Below are 14,901 nucleotides of genomic sequence, written 5' to 3'. Positions count from 1 at the left end.
AGGCCCCCAGGCCGAGGGATCCCACTGGTGTATGATCAGGGCCAGGGAGGGGCTGCAGAAGGGCTCCAGGGCATGTCCGGCCCATCTAGCTCAGTCCTGATCAGCCAGATCCTAGCAGCAAGCTAACCTACCAGTTGGAGGGTCTGCCCCCTAGTGGTCAGTGCACATCAAAGGGAGCGGTTGAGCGGCCTTAGCATATCATTAGCATATTATGCTTTGATTGGTTGAAGGGACGACTGGACACTTAGCATATTAGGCTTTTATTTTATAGGATGGATGCTACAACTCCATCTTGATAGATGAAGTGCACATTTCAAAACGGGCAGATTAGAGGACAAGAAATGTGGGAGAGTTCAAGACTAGGATAGAGGAAAAATGGAATCTGAGCTACATAAAAATTTTAAGTGTTTAAATTTGTTTGGGAATGACCTATCTGTGGTTGAACAGCTACTGATTTGCTCCATCTTCTCTTGTTGCTGTGCAGGAATGGTTTTTCTCATTTCTCCTGGTGTTATTTGCATACCTGTTTTCTTCCACTATACATTACACTGATAACTTTCCTCAAGTGCCTGCAATATATCTGGGGCGTGTAGATCATTTTAATGATTCGAATTACGTTATTGCATTTGCACCCGAATCCAAAACTACCCAGGAGATCATGAGCAAAGTAGCATCAGCCCCATTTATGAAAGGTACGTGCTCCAGAAATTCACGGTAAATTTCTTGTTGGCAAAATACACAAATTCATTTTAAAATTCTTTTAATAAACTGTGTTAAATGTTTAAGTTTCTAGATTTAATTCATGACATTAATGCCTATTCCTTTCTGATATCAAGGAGATTTTCTTCCTGTATTTACTACTCTCCTATATTAGGAAATTTTATGTTAAGTGGGTTTTCCTTTGCATAGTCCATATTAAAATGAGGTAGTCCAGGGTTATTCAAATGTATGTTTGTGAGGAGATTCCGTAAAGATTGATCAATGGTGACAGCATGGTTTTTTAATCTCTTGAAATGCATAAAAATTGAGAGAGAAATTAGACAGAAAAACTCAGAAAGCATGGACAGTGTTCACAACAAAATAGGTGAAGAGGTGTTTCCTTGGGCCTCCAGATGTAAGTGAAGGGGGAAGAAGCCCTAACAGCCACAAGGCTTGCTGTAGGGTATCTAATGCACCCAAGAAGAGAATGAGAACCCCTTAAGAAAGAGCCAGTAACCACGGCAAAGAGAGGGCCAATTTGAGAATGATTAAGACCATTTTTAGTAATTAGGTTGGTGCTGTAGTTTTAGAATGTTATTCTGAGGCTGTTATATATGTCAGTCATGTGGGATATACTAAATAAGTAATTATGGAATAGTCTAATTCTCTCACCCCTGAGTCCTTGAAACATAGGAGTCTTGGTACGGGAAGAAAGGAGATGCAGAGATCTGGGGTAAGAAAGTTATAGGGGGAGGACTCTTGACCTTCCAGAAAGTTAGGAAACCTTTGAGAGCAAATAGATTATGTCAGAAAAACTCAGCAGTCAACTTCAAGAGACCCCCTCCTGGGTCAAAGCTGGCATATGTTAAGCTTCAACAAGAATAGCACAATGATTTGAAACTCATCCAATGTATATTTAAATGCATGCTTTCATCGTGATGTATACAGAAAAAAAATGTTTGCCCTTGGAAGATGATAGGAAATCAGTTGTTAGGAACATTTGTAAATAAAGGGGAAATGCCAGCATTTATCCTATGTGAACTGTACTATTGGCTAATCAAACAGATGCTGGAAAGTACTGTTTTATAAACATGTTCTAGTAAATGAAAAACAAATGATGGAAATAGAACATTATCATTTTGAAATTTCTAGTGGATCTGGGCACTGAGTGTCAATGGCTGCTCATATCACAAAAAGCAAGACACTCAGCAATTATGGCACTAATGAAAGAATACACCACCACCTGTAGCCTGGACCAAAGGATTGGACCTGGGTCTAATTAAATATCTGGTCCAGCTGCCAGATGGCAGGAAGCACAGAGGACAGTGGAGCATGTTGAATTATAACAGGCGTTTGCATTCAACAGATTCCAGACAGTGGGTTAAATGGCCTGGGTTTGGTCCATAAAAGGCACTCATTTGCATTACATATTTTAGAATAAACAAAGTCTCTTGGGAAAACACTCCCCAAATTGAACAACTTTATGCTGTCTTTGAAGTTTAGCCATATTGACACCATTGTCAAATGGAGGTATACAGGGTCGGATGAAAATAGGTTTACAGTTGTTTGTATGGACAATAATACAATCATTAATTATCAATAATACAAGAATAAACTGTGTTTCGTGTACTCGCAACTGTAAACCGACTTTTGCCTGGCCCCGTATAGTATAATTATAGAATATATGTATAATTGTAATATATATTTCAACTTTAGACAGGTCTATATGCACATCAGTTTAAATGTATACATTGGTATTGCTATTCCAAATTCATCATGCTTTAAAGTATTGGTTAAATACAGGGTGTCCCCCCAAAAGTATACACACTTTGAATGATTATTCATTCCAATAAGTTAAATCTGAAAAGAAAAAACAAACATCAATGGAGCTATCAGCTATAAATTGTGTATCCCTTTTGGGGACACACTGTATTTCATTTGGAAAGGCACAGTCTGTGATAGAAGTGATTGCCACACAGCACTTCTGAGTTTATCTAGAGTGTTGGAACCCTGCACCCCGCACCCCCCACCACCACATACACCAAGTGTGACTCTCTCAGTTAGTGAGGAGATGACGTGAATGTAAGTAAGACCTTCACCATGACTGTGTGTGGTGTGCTGTCTTTGGACCACGTAGAGATCTTCCTTACCTTTTCCCCCCTTTCACCCGCAGGAAGGACAATCACGGGGTGGCCTGATGAGGAAAGCATGAATGCATTGAATTTAAACTATTCTATAGATGCAGTGAGAGTCATCTTTAACGATAACTTCTCATATCACTTAAAGTTTATCTGGGGAGGTAGAATCCCCAGGATCAAGGAATACAGAGACCATTCAGGTAACTTTCCCATTAGAAAAATACTTTTTTTTTTTTTTTACTGTTGTCATTAGTCAAAAGGAAGCATATGTGAGAGCAGAAGTATCACAACATACCCAGACTTTTAATTTCTGAACATAATGAGATTCATTCCTGTTTTTTTAAAAAAGCATGTGTTCTTAAGTATATTGTCTTATTAAGAAATTATATTTGCTGTTTCAATTATGCGCTGCTTAATGAGAGGGATACTTTCTGAGAATTGCATCATGAGATGATTTCATTGTCATGTAAACATCACAGAGTGCACTCACACAAACCTAACTGGTATAGCCTACTACATGCCTAGGCTGTTTGTATATGATATAGACTATGACTTCTAACCTGTACAGCATGTTACTGTGCAAAACAACACGAGATTAAATTAAGCACAAGAGAAAATGATGCAATCCAGAGATGCGGTAAACATGAGATATTCTATGAGCTGCTGTTGGCATAGCCTGGCATACTGCTTTACAGCCAACTGTTTTTTATCTCAGTAGAAAGAGTACACTCTAAAATAATGATAAAACATGTAGTTAGTAAAAACATAAAGCAGTAACATGGTCCTTTATTGTCATTATCAAGTATTATGGGCTGTACATAGTTGCAGTAGGTTTATTTACAACAGCATCACCACAAACACTTGAGAAAAGCATAATGTCATAATGGCTATGATGTCTCTAGGCCAGCGATTTTAAGCCTTTTCATCTTATGGTAGACATAAACTACTAAAATTCTGAAGCACACCAAAAAATACTTTTTTTTTTTTTTTGCTGAACTGACAAAAAATAGGTATAATTTGGATTCACTCACACTGGGCAGCTATTGTTGTGTTGGCATTATCATTTTTTCATTTGACAATCTAAGGCAGTGGTTCTCAACCTTCCTAATGCCGTGACCCTTTAATACAGTTCCTCATGTTGTGGTGACCCCCAATTTCATTGTTACAAATTGAACATAATTAAAGCATAGTGACTAATCACAAAAACAATATGTAATTATATATGTGTTTTCTGATGGTCTTAGGCAACCCTTGTGAAAGGGTCATTTGACCCCCAAAGGGGTCGTGACCCACAGGTTGAGAACCGCTGATCTAAGGGAAAAGAGGTCAAGTCCTAGATTATAAGAATTTTTCAACTTCATTATATGTGTTCCATTGTTTACCCAGTATAGTAATATGGCACATGACTGCATTCCTGTGTTAGTCCTAAATAAAATTGCAAGAAAAGGCTCTTGCTCAATGATTACCAAACTTTTAAAAAATTTAGTGTTTCTTTGGCAAAAGCCACAGAATAGTCTTGGCTCAACAAAGCTCAACAAAATATTCTTGGGTAATGGAAAGAATTATAAGATTGAGTGAAAAATTGTTGAGAACTAATGTTCACATGAACAAAGCATATTCTCTGGGTGTATCCTGCAAACCTTACTTGCAAAAAGCCTCCCATACGCTATATTATTGTGAACTTGGAGTGCATTTTGGAATATTTGAAGTCTTCATTTTTCCTATCACCAAGATTGCCCCATCCCATCATAACTGTTTATGTTGTGTTCTTCTTTTCCTAAAGCTCATTGTCACACAACAAATGAAAAAGTCGCCTGTGAAGGTTCACTGTTCTGGAAAAAAGGCTTTATAGCTTTTCAAGCTGCCATTAATGCCGCTATCATAGAAGTAAGTATTAAGTTAAAGAAATAAATGGCATTGTACGTTAAATTTTGTTGGATGGTTATCTTATGGATTATCCTATCTTATCATTTAGTTGATTTATTCACTTCATTTATTGGGCACAATGTACTGGACAAGCACTGTGCAGTCATGGGCCACTGTGCGCTATGATGTTAGGATAGTTGTGTCACTAGACCAGTGATGGCGAACCTTTTGAGCTCGGCGTGTCAGCATTTTGAAAAACCCTAACTTAACTCTGGTGCCGTGTCACATATAGAAATTTTTTGATATTTGCAACCGTAGTAAAACAAAGACTTATATTTTTAATATTTATTTTATATATTTAAATGCCATTTAACAAAGAAAAATCAACCAAAAAATGAGTTCGCGTGTCACCTCTGACACGCGTGTCATAGGTTTGCCATCACTGTTCTAGACAATGGGACCACTGTTGTATATACAGTCTGTCATTAACCAACAGGTATTTTTGTGGTGCAAGACTGTATATAAACCATTACACTAAGCACTGAGGATCAGGAAATAAGTAGAAAACAGTTACTTTTTTCCAGGGATACTGAATAATAGGGGGAGAGAAATGCATATATGGTTCATAATAAGAGTTTAGATTCTGTCATGAGATTATAAATGGTGAACTAGGCAAACAATGAAACAAGATACTCTGAAATATCAGAGAGGACCTACTAATTGAAATGACATTTCAGCTGAGACTTTGAGATTGAGTTGGATTTTGTCTAGTGAAGATGGTAGAAAGATGTTCAAAGGAATCGAGACAAAAACTGGAGGGTGGCAGGAACTACCGGGGGACAGATAGTGATAGGCATATGCATTTAAAAGTGGAATGCACATAATTTCTTTATCATTGAGAGGAAATGCATGAGGTTATAATCAGCTTCATATAACAATGTGTTCATTGGTATCTTTCTTTAGATCACAACAAATCACTCGGTGATGGAAGAGCTCATGTCAGTCACTGGTTTAAATATGAAGATATTACCTTTTGTTGCCCAAGCAGGGGTTGGGACCGATATTTTCATTTTCTTCTGCATTATTTCTTTTTCTACATTCATCTACTATGTATCAGTCAATGTTGCCAAAGAAAGACAATACATTAAGTCATTGATGACCATGATGGGACTTCGAGAGTTAGCATTCTGGTAATTACATGGCTACAGTCTGTCACATAGCATACATAAGCAGAGTGAGTTATTTGGACTCCCTAGGCCTATAAAGTATCATATTTAAACTTGATGGCTTCCATAAGGTAGTGTATGATAAATAAGTGAAGTAGATGGACTTACAGGCTTGGTAAATGATAGTTCACTGAATTAAAGAAAGTCTAATTCTATAGCTTGCTGAAACCCAAATCACTAACCAATACATTGCCTGACTCTTGATCACTAGTTACCATATATAGGGTGGATGTGTGTGTGTGTGTGTGTGTGTGTGTATATACACACATACTGGTATGTGTGTGTATATATATACTTATAATATGGTAATATGCAAATTGGTCAGGATGCTGTCATGTAACGACCTATCGACAGGAGGGTAGAGCAGCAAGCTACAAGTGGTAGAGAGCTACAGAAGGGCGGGCAGTGAGCTATGTGCGGTGGAGAGCTACAAGCGGTGGTGGGAGGGGGGCCAACTGAGGCAAGTGGCAGCAAGCTACTCGCACACAGATTCATGCGCAGGGCCACTGGTATGTTTGTATATATACATCTATATATGTATACACACACACACACACACACGCACACACACATGTGAGGTTTCTAATATTTGATGAAATATATGTTTGGATGATTGCTTTTGACTCCACGTTGAATGAATTCTTACTTTTATGACACTGAAGGAAATCACATACACACACACACACACACACACACAGGAGTTATGTTCTTTAAGCACAAAGCTTCTTTGGTGGAGGTATACACAGTGGTGAGAACACAGGCTTGGGAGGTGGGAAGCCATGGTCATCTCCATCTGAGCATTGCCACCTTGACCAAGTTACTTAATCTCTTCAAATCTTGGTTTTCTCTTCTGTTAAACATTGATAATGGTATCTATTTCTTATTGGCCATAAAGATTAAATAGGAAATGTATTTAAAGTGGAATTAAGAAAAATTAAACACAGAATATTGGATAGAACTCAGTATTGGGAAGTAGTACATACTGAGAGATGTAAGTTAAGGAACCAATTAGCCACAGAATTTTGAATGAGCTTAGCCAAACAATGCTTTTGAGACAAAGAGTAGTAAAAGCATAAGTTCCTGAATCAGAAAGCAGTGGTTTGAATGTGCCTTTTACATACTATGATATTATTCTCAATGTTAAACAAGAATTGTAGAATATATAGAATAGTTGTAGATATATACCATGTTGTGTTTAAATAAATGTTAGATACTGTTGAATAGGAAGACTACATATTATTAATGCTGCCAATTTATACCAAATTTATTTTTCCTCCAGAAATATTTAATAAACAATGCAAAAAGTGGAGAAAATGCATTGCTGGCTTGGTTTGGTCTAGAATGGGAGTTTCTTCTGGTGTCTCTATTTATATTAAAATTGTGTAACTCAATCCTGTAGGGAATTTTGGTCAATATATTTTTTAAGAAGCCATGGAAACCTACAGAGCATTAGAGAAAAGCAACCAATAATGGTGATGATGATGATGATGATGATAATGAGAGAAAGAGAGAGCAAATATATCTGATGTTGAAGGGTTAACAAAAATAGGAACGTTCCTCCCATAAGAAAAGGCTGTGCCATTCTGTGTGTTTGGCATATGAATGAAATTAAGGAGAGGTTTATAGAATGCAGAGAGATGAACAATTTCAGATGAATAGAGGTATGTTGTGCAAAGGAATCATCACAGTTAGGCAAGACTTCCCAAAACACAATGACTTTTCTACTTTGAACAAAAGAAAACTAAGTGTTCATTCACAACAGTTCATTAGAAAAATGTCCAGGCTGCCATTGCAACTTTCCTGTTGTGACGATGATCTGTTCACTTTTCTTTAAAAAAATATATACATATATATGTTTTTATTGATTTCAGAAAGGAAGGGAGAGGAAGAGAGAGATACAAACATCAGTGATGAGAGGGAATCATTGATCAGCTGCCTCCTGCACATTGGACTGAGCCCACAACCCAGGCATGTGCCCTTGACCAGAATCGAACCTGGGACCCTTTGGTCCGCAGGCGGACACTCTATCCACTGAACCAAACTGGTTAGGGCTGCACATTTTTCAACGACTGCTCTTGTGCTCTGAAGGCAGGGTTGAGTAGTTGCAAGAGAGACCACAGGGTCTAAAAAGTCTAAAATATTTACTATCTGGCTCTTCAGAGACAAAGTTTGCTGCTGCTTCATCTACTTTTGGCCCATGATATTTATACAATTACTTTAGTGAAAGAAGAAGTCTCGAACTGACAAATCCTCATAAATGTTTTCCCTGAAACCTTGCCCAATTATTCTCACTTTTTAGCACTCAGTTTCTTTCTTATTTTGCAATTGGCTGCCTATATTATTTGTTTACTTGTTTATTGCCTACCGTCCCCTGTAGAATATGAACTTTAGGGGCAGAGAAATTTTCTGATGTATTAGTGTGTATTCCCTTTACTCTTGCTATATGATGAGCTTCACAAATCATTTGCTGAACCCATGAATGAGTCCAGTGATGGAGTAGCAGCACTCTGAACTGATGTTTTGTTTCTCTGCAAGGCTCTCCTGGAGTGTGATGTATGCTGGCTTCATCTTTATTATGGCAATTCTGATGGCTCTTGTTGTAACATCTACCCGTGTTGTCGTCCTCACTAGCTTTGTGGTGGTCTTCATGCTCATTCTCCTCTATGGCTTGTCTTTGGTGAGTTGATGGATTTAATCAAGTTCTCTCTTCCTCCCTCCATCCCTCCTTCCCTCTTCTTTTTCTCGGGGAAACCTACCCATTATTTATCACTAATTCTGATCACACCTGTTCTTTTCTGTTTGCAGTATTTGAGTATTTACATGAGACAGTATCTAGGGGTGGGGAGGGAATGGACAAAATATCATGCTATGAAATCCTGTCCTTTAGCATGCCACTGATGATTCTCAGGGAAGTAGATACTACCTAAAGTGTTTCTCTTCTCTCAGATAACTTTAGCTTTCATGATGAGCGTCCTGATAAAGAAACCATTCCTTACCAGCTTTGTCGTCTTTCTGCTCACGGTCGTTTGGGGGAGCCTGGGTTTCACTGCGTTGTATAGGCATCTCCCTGCCTTTTTGGAATGGACCTTGTGTCTTCTTAGCCCCTTTGCTTTCACTGTCGGAATGTCCCAGGTAAGAGCTGATGTAACTACTTCCTTTTCTACAAAATATTTAAAAAAGATTTCCTCTGAATAATTCATGCTTCAGGTGCTAAACATTAAAATTCCCATCTACCTTGGGAAAGATACATACAGAAGGTATAGATAGGAGGTGTATGCTTTTATTTTTCTCTCTCAACACAGTTCGTTTTCTTTTAAGTCCCTAAGTACCAGCTAATACTCCATTCCTGATGCGGTTCTGCTTTAACTTTTAATGGGCTGTCCCATTGAAGGGGTATCTAATTTAATGCTCAAGAAACATGACCCTTAATATTATGGCCAGTATTTGAAAACCAGGAATTCCATGGAAATACATTTTTACCTTTTGAAGGGCCAATTTAAATGAAACTGAGCCTCCTCTCAGAAAATTAATTCTAGTTATGACAGCATAACTATAAATGCCAAATGAAGAGTGATGTTACCTATAAACTCATTCTATCTTGCTATATGCTAAGTAATTATTCTGGTTTTTTTTTCTGTCCTACCACTGAAGTATTTGCACTCCTGCATGGTTTCACTTTCAAATCCTGCCCCCTGTCCAGAAGGCTCTCTCCTTTTCCCCATCCTAAGCTGGATGCAATCCTATAGGCATCCCAGCTCAAATATCACCTTCCTTGAGTTTTTACTTCTGCCTGGAGGACTTTCCTGCTCTGCCAGTGGGTCTCTGAGCTTTTTATACCTATTTCCATTAACTTCCCAAATTGCTTTGTAGTTAGATGGCTCATTGTTATCTCTTCCCTTAGCTTAGAGCTCTGTGAAGACAGGAATTATGTTCAATCCCAATGTCTATAATCTATCTATATACATAAAAGCCCAAGTAACTGGCCAACTTGCCGGTACTATGATGCGCGCTGACCACCAGAGGGCAGATGTTCAACACAAGAGCAGAAACCACAGGCATGGAAACATGGAACAGACTGATGAATCTCAGAGGGAAAGGGGCAAAGGGGAGGGCGGGAGGAGATTAACCAAAGATCTTATATGCATACTAGAGGCCTGGTGCATGGATTCATGCACCAGTGGGGTCCCTTGACCTGGCCTGCGGGGATTGGGCCAAAACCAGCTCTCTGACATCCCCCAAGAGGTCCTGGATTGCAAGAGGGCACAGGACAGGCCGAGGGACCCCACTCGTGCACGAATCCATGCACTGGGCCTCTAGTAAGACAATAATAATTCTTGATGCTCCGTTTATCCTTTTAATAGTCTATGTCTTTTGTTTGTTTGTTTTTTAGCTTATACATTTGGACTATGATGTGAATGCTAACACCCATTTGGACTCTTCAAGCAACCCAAACCTAATAATAGCTACTTGTTTCATGTTGGTTTTTGATACTTTTCTCTATTTGGCATTGACATTATATTTTGACAAAGTTTTGCCCAGTAAGTAGATTCATGATTGTGACTCAACACAATTTTATTCATTGCATTTCTTTAATGGTCTATACTTTGTACAAGAATAAAAAGTATATCATTAATAATATTAATATTGATTATAGATTGAAATGACAATATTTAGGATATAGTGGGTTAAATAATACCTATGGTGTGTTGACTATAAATTAGTAAGCATTTTTTTCAAAACTTTAAAAATAAGCCTAATGGTATTCTGCACTGTGTTTATAGAATAACTTCCTAAGATCTTGTTCTGCCATGACACTTTAGATTGTTTCTTTAAAAAAAGAGACACTTGCGCCCAGCCAGTGTGATTCAGTGGTTGAGTGTCAACCTATGAATGTGGAGGCCATAGGTTTGGTTCACGGTCAGGGCACATTCCAGGGTTGCAGGCCCAGTCCCCAGTAGGGGGTGTACAGGAGGCAGCCAATTAATGATTCTCTCTCATCATTGATGTTTCCATCTCTCCCTCTCCCTTCCTCTCTGAAATCAATAAGAAAACATTTTTTTTTAAGACACAGACACTTGTAAGCAATGAAGGATAATTATATTATTAGTGCACATGTCGGAACTAGATGAAGAATGCTACTGCTATGGTGACTGCAATCCTTAAAGTGGTGTCTCTGAAATCAATAAAAAAACATTTTTTTAAAGACAAAGACACTTCTAAGCAATGAAAGATAATTATATTATTAGTGCATATGTCGGAACTAGATGAAGAATACTACTGCTATGGTGACTCCAATCCTTAAAGTGGTACCTGACCCAATATTTATTTGCCTCCCATTCGTGTAGCTGAACATGGACGTCGACATTCTCCCTGGTTTTTCCTAAAACCCTCTTTTTGGTTTCAACACCAAAGAGCTGACCACGTGGCCCTTGAGAATGAAATAGATTCAGATTCTTCATCTAATGACTCTTTTGAACCCGTGTCTCCAGAATTCTATGGGAAAGAAGCCATCAGGTAATGAAAGAACTACCTGGAGATGCAAATGAAACACCCGTCAGAGACCAGAGATCTATCGGGCAAAACCCAGACATGACAAATGGTTTCCTTCAGTGTCCTTCTTGTACCCACTGATGTCCAGGCTGCTGCCCTCAGGAAGGGCTACCCTCTTTCTAGATAACATTTTGTTTTCTTATATTGTCAGCATTTACATTTACTAATATCTGTGGTTTAGCAACAGCCATCCATGAATAAACAGTATTCATATTTCCACTTTCTTCATGTGATCTCTTTTCCAATGTTCATGCTTGGCTCTCTTTCTCTGCCTGCTGTCTTTGTGACAGACACGGTCACCATCTCCCTGGTTGTTTTCACCCCCTTTTCTTTGCGATTCACTCTGTCTCTTTCCTCTTTGCTTCCTGGTTAATACGATGAGAAGGAAGAGGCAGGTGAGGCAGAAAGGAGAAAGAAACCCTCCAGTGAGTGGTTGCCTCAACCATCTGTCCACCTCCACCATTTCTTCAAAACATTTTCATCTTTTTTTTTCCAGAATAAAAAATCTTAAAAAGGAATATAAAAAAGGGAAGCATGAAAAAGTAGAAGCTTTGAAAGGTAATAAATATCATATGTAACAGGCGGGGTGGTTTCAAGACTGTGTCTCAACTGTGATACTCTCTTGGCAGACGAAGAACATATAGTCCAGCTATCATGGTGCTCCTTTGTTCGAACCCAGTATGTTTCCTTCCAAAGGAAAAACCATGTAATAATATCAGAAAGTCAGATGCAACCCTGACATCCTATAGGTTTGAGAGATGCATGATAGGATCATGCTAGTGGATTTTCAGCTCACCGCATTCTCTAATCCGAAAGCTATCTTCATTGCAGTCAGCCCATCTTTAAAGACAAAACTGCTTTGATCCCCAAAATTGTTAATCATAGAATAATATATTATGGTAATATTACACCTATAAAATGTATATCATAGCAGATACCATTTTAAAGAAAGGAATTTTAGGATGATTCTGACTATTGCTAGCCAAATATATACCCATATTATAAGAACTTACAAAAATTTCAGAGAATGTAAAGTTACTATGTAGGCTCTGAGTATAATTTTTTTATATATATACTGCCAGGTCTGGTATTTGACATATATGAAGGCCAGATCACTGCGCTTCTTGGTCACAGTGGAGCTGGGAAAACGACCCTGTTAAACATACTCAGTGGATTGTCGGACCCCACATCAGGTGAGAAGACAATTATCTAATGACAAGAACATGGGCAAATGAATTAACTGTGCATTTTTATTAGTTAATTTCAATAGTAGTTTCATTAACTACTAGTCACATGCAGGTATTTAAAAGTTTTAGAAGTTTCTTCCAGTTATTCTTGTATAGATTCATGTTCTTTTTATTGAGGTAAATCTTTTTGGTTTAAATATTTCCTGGTAAGTAGCTTTATGCTATGAATTGGCACCCAGCTGGGTCAGATGTCTTATGAACATTACATTTTTAATTAGTCAATAGTGTATTCCCTATAGGTAGGCCCAATATCTTTAAAGGACTCTTGTGATTGACACGCATTGTTTTTTCATTTAAAAATATCTTACATAAAGCAAGCATGCAACATTACCCTGATGTTAACTGTCTACCTTTAACTTCTAGGTTCGGTCACCATCTACAACCACTCACTTTCAGAAACGGCTGACTTGGAGACTATCTGCATGCTCACTGGAGTCTGCCCGCAATCCAATGTGCAATTCGGCTTCCTGACAGTGAGGGAGAACCTCAGGCTCTTTGCCAAAATAAAAGGGATCCAGCCACAGGAAGTGGAACGAGAGGTACATTCCATGTTCATTGCCATGCAGCCATGAGGATGAAACTGTTTACCTAGGAAATTCTAACTGCACTTGTGTTACTTCTACCCAGTTCACCCTCTAACGGGCAAAAAGGCCCCTTATAATGAACAGACAAATGATACTGGGTTTTTTTTTTTTAAATAACCATTCTGGGTTTTGGACCAAATAACCTTTCTTTGGTTTAGGTACAACAAGTGTTACAGGACTTGGAAATGGAAAATATTCAAGACATTCTTGCTCAAAATTTAAGCGGTGGACAAAAAAGGAAACTAACTTTTGGAATTGCCATTTTAGGAGATCCCCAGGTAAATCGAACTAAAATTACCGGTAAAATCAGATTGAGGGCTGAGAAACTATTGTATTCAGTCAGACTTAATTTGTGAACACTAAAAGCAAGAGAGCAGTTACAATGGAAAATTAAGTCCTGAGCTATGTCTCCAAATACATGTTGCTTTTTTAATGAAATTTTGCCTGGGAGGGGAAATGATTTTATGTGCTTCTGTGCTGTGCAGATTTTGCTACTGGATGAGCCAACCGCTGGATCAGATCCTCTCTCAAGGCACCGTGTGTGGAACCTTCTTAAAGAGAGGAAATCAAACAGAGTCATCCTCTTCAGCACCCAGTTCATGGATGAGGCTGACATCCTGGCTGGTGATGCTTAGGTTTCTTGCATGTACCTTAGTGAGAAATCAGAGACACGTGTGGAATGTGTATAGATTCATTCCAGCACAGTTAGTTGCCGTGGGTGTGACTGCCATGAGAATCTTTCACCCATTTGAGCACCTACATCCCTGAGTACATTGTGCCATGGAAGTACTCTGAACCTATTGCATTGGTTGTAAAATATATAGCTATTCTCAAAGATATATTATGCTTTGCCCTGGCCAGTGGGCTCAGTGGTTAGAGTGCCGGCCTGTGCACCAAAGAGTTGCAGGTTTGATTCCTGGTTAAGGGAACATAACAGGGTTATGGGTTCTCTCCTCATTCCCTTGATTGGGGTGCATGCAGGAGACAACCAGTCAATGTGTCTCTCTCACAACGATGATTCTCTCTCTCTCTCCATACCCTCTCCCTCCCTTCCTTCCTCTCTCTAAAAAGCAATGGAAAAAATCCTCAGGTGGAGATTAACAACAAAAACAATAACAACTGACGTTCATATTGACGTTATTCAATATGAATGTCAGTTGGCTTGAAACAGATCCTTTCAATGCATAATTTTTTCTAAATATACTAGTTCTCGAGAATAAACTAACATGTCATTTTAGTTACTGACAAAGAAAGAAAGTGGCTTGCATATGATCAGGATTAGAATGCATCTGTTTTAGTGGGTCATTTTAAGGTATGACCTCACCATTGGAGACAGATTAGAACATGTTGGAAAAGCTGAGGGCAGGTGATATCAACATTGAGCGTGTGCATGTAGACTGCACAACTGGTGTGTTCAAGAGATCTGTGTTAGAACTACGCCCCTGGGCTCTTTTTCTTAGCTAGAGTGAAGGATATGAGGGGTTGCAGACATGAAAACTATAAGGATGATTAGGCGACGTTTAAATAAAATTTTTGGAAAATATTTTCACAACACTTTGTTTGCTAGAAGAAACGTATTGATATTCCAGTA

The 14,901-nt window shown here is 38.5% G+C and overlaps 1 protein-coding gene across 1 annotated transcript in view; it reads left to right on the top strand.

Moving 5' to 3' along the window:
- The first annotated feature begins 489 nt into the window (after window positions 1-489).
- Window positions 490-14,901, top strand: part of ABCA9 (ATP binding cassette subfamily A member 9) — a 42,434-nt gene continuing 28,022 nt past the window's right edge. The window contains exons 1-13 of the mRNA XM_015570476.1: window positions 490-692; window positions 2,873-3,037; window positions 4,621-4,724; window positions 5,667-5,893; window positions 8,465-8,606; window positions 8,876-9,061; window positions 10,320-10,467; window positions 11,275-11,443; window positions 11,976-12,037; window positions 12,562-12,672; window positions 13,090-13,265; window positions 13,469-13,588; window positions 13,796-13,939. Coding sequence (XP_015425962.1) covers window positions 659-692; window positions 2,873-3,037; window positions 4,621-4,724; window positions 5,667-5,893; window positions 8,465-8,606; window positions 8,876-9,061; window positions 10,320-10,467; window positions 11,275-11,443; window positions 11,976-12,037; window positions 12,562-12,672; window positions 13,090-13,265; window positions 13,469-13,588; window positions 13,796-13,939 — 1,788 coding nt within the window. The 5' untranslated portion in view covers window positions 490-658. The remainder of the gene's footprint in view (window positions 693-2,872; window positions 3,038-4,620; window positions 4,725-5,666; window positions 5,894-8,464; window positions 8,607-8,875; window positions 9,062-10,319; window positions 10,468-11,274; window positions 11,444-11,975; window positions 12,038-12,561; window positions 12,673-13,089; window positions 13,266-13,468; window positions 13,589-13,795; window positions 13,940-14,901) is intronic.

Source organism: Myotis davidii, unplaced genomic scaffold (genome assembly GCF_000327345.1).
Source record: "Myotis davidii unplaced genomic scaffold, ASM32734v1 scaffold172, whole genome shotgun sequence".
Lineage (NCBI taxonomy): Eukaryota > Metazoa > Chordata > Mammalia > Chiroptera > Vespertilionidae > Myotis > Myotis davidii.
The sequence above is the reverse complement of the archived record's forward strand: the minus strand, read 5'-3'. Positions and strand labels throughout refer to the sequence as shown.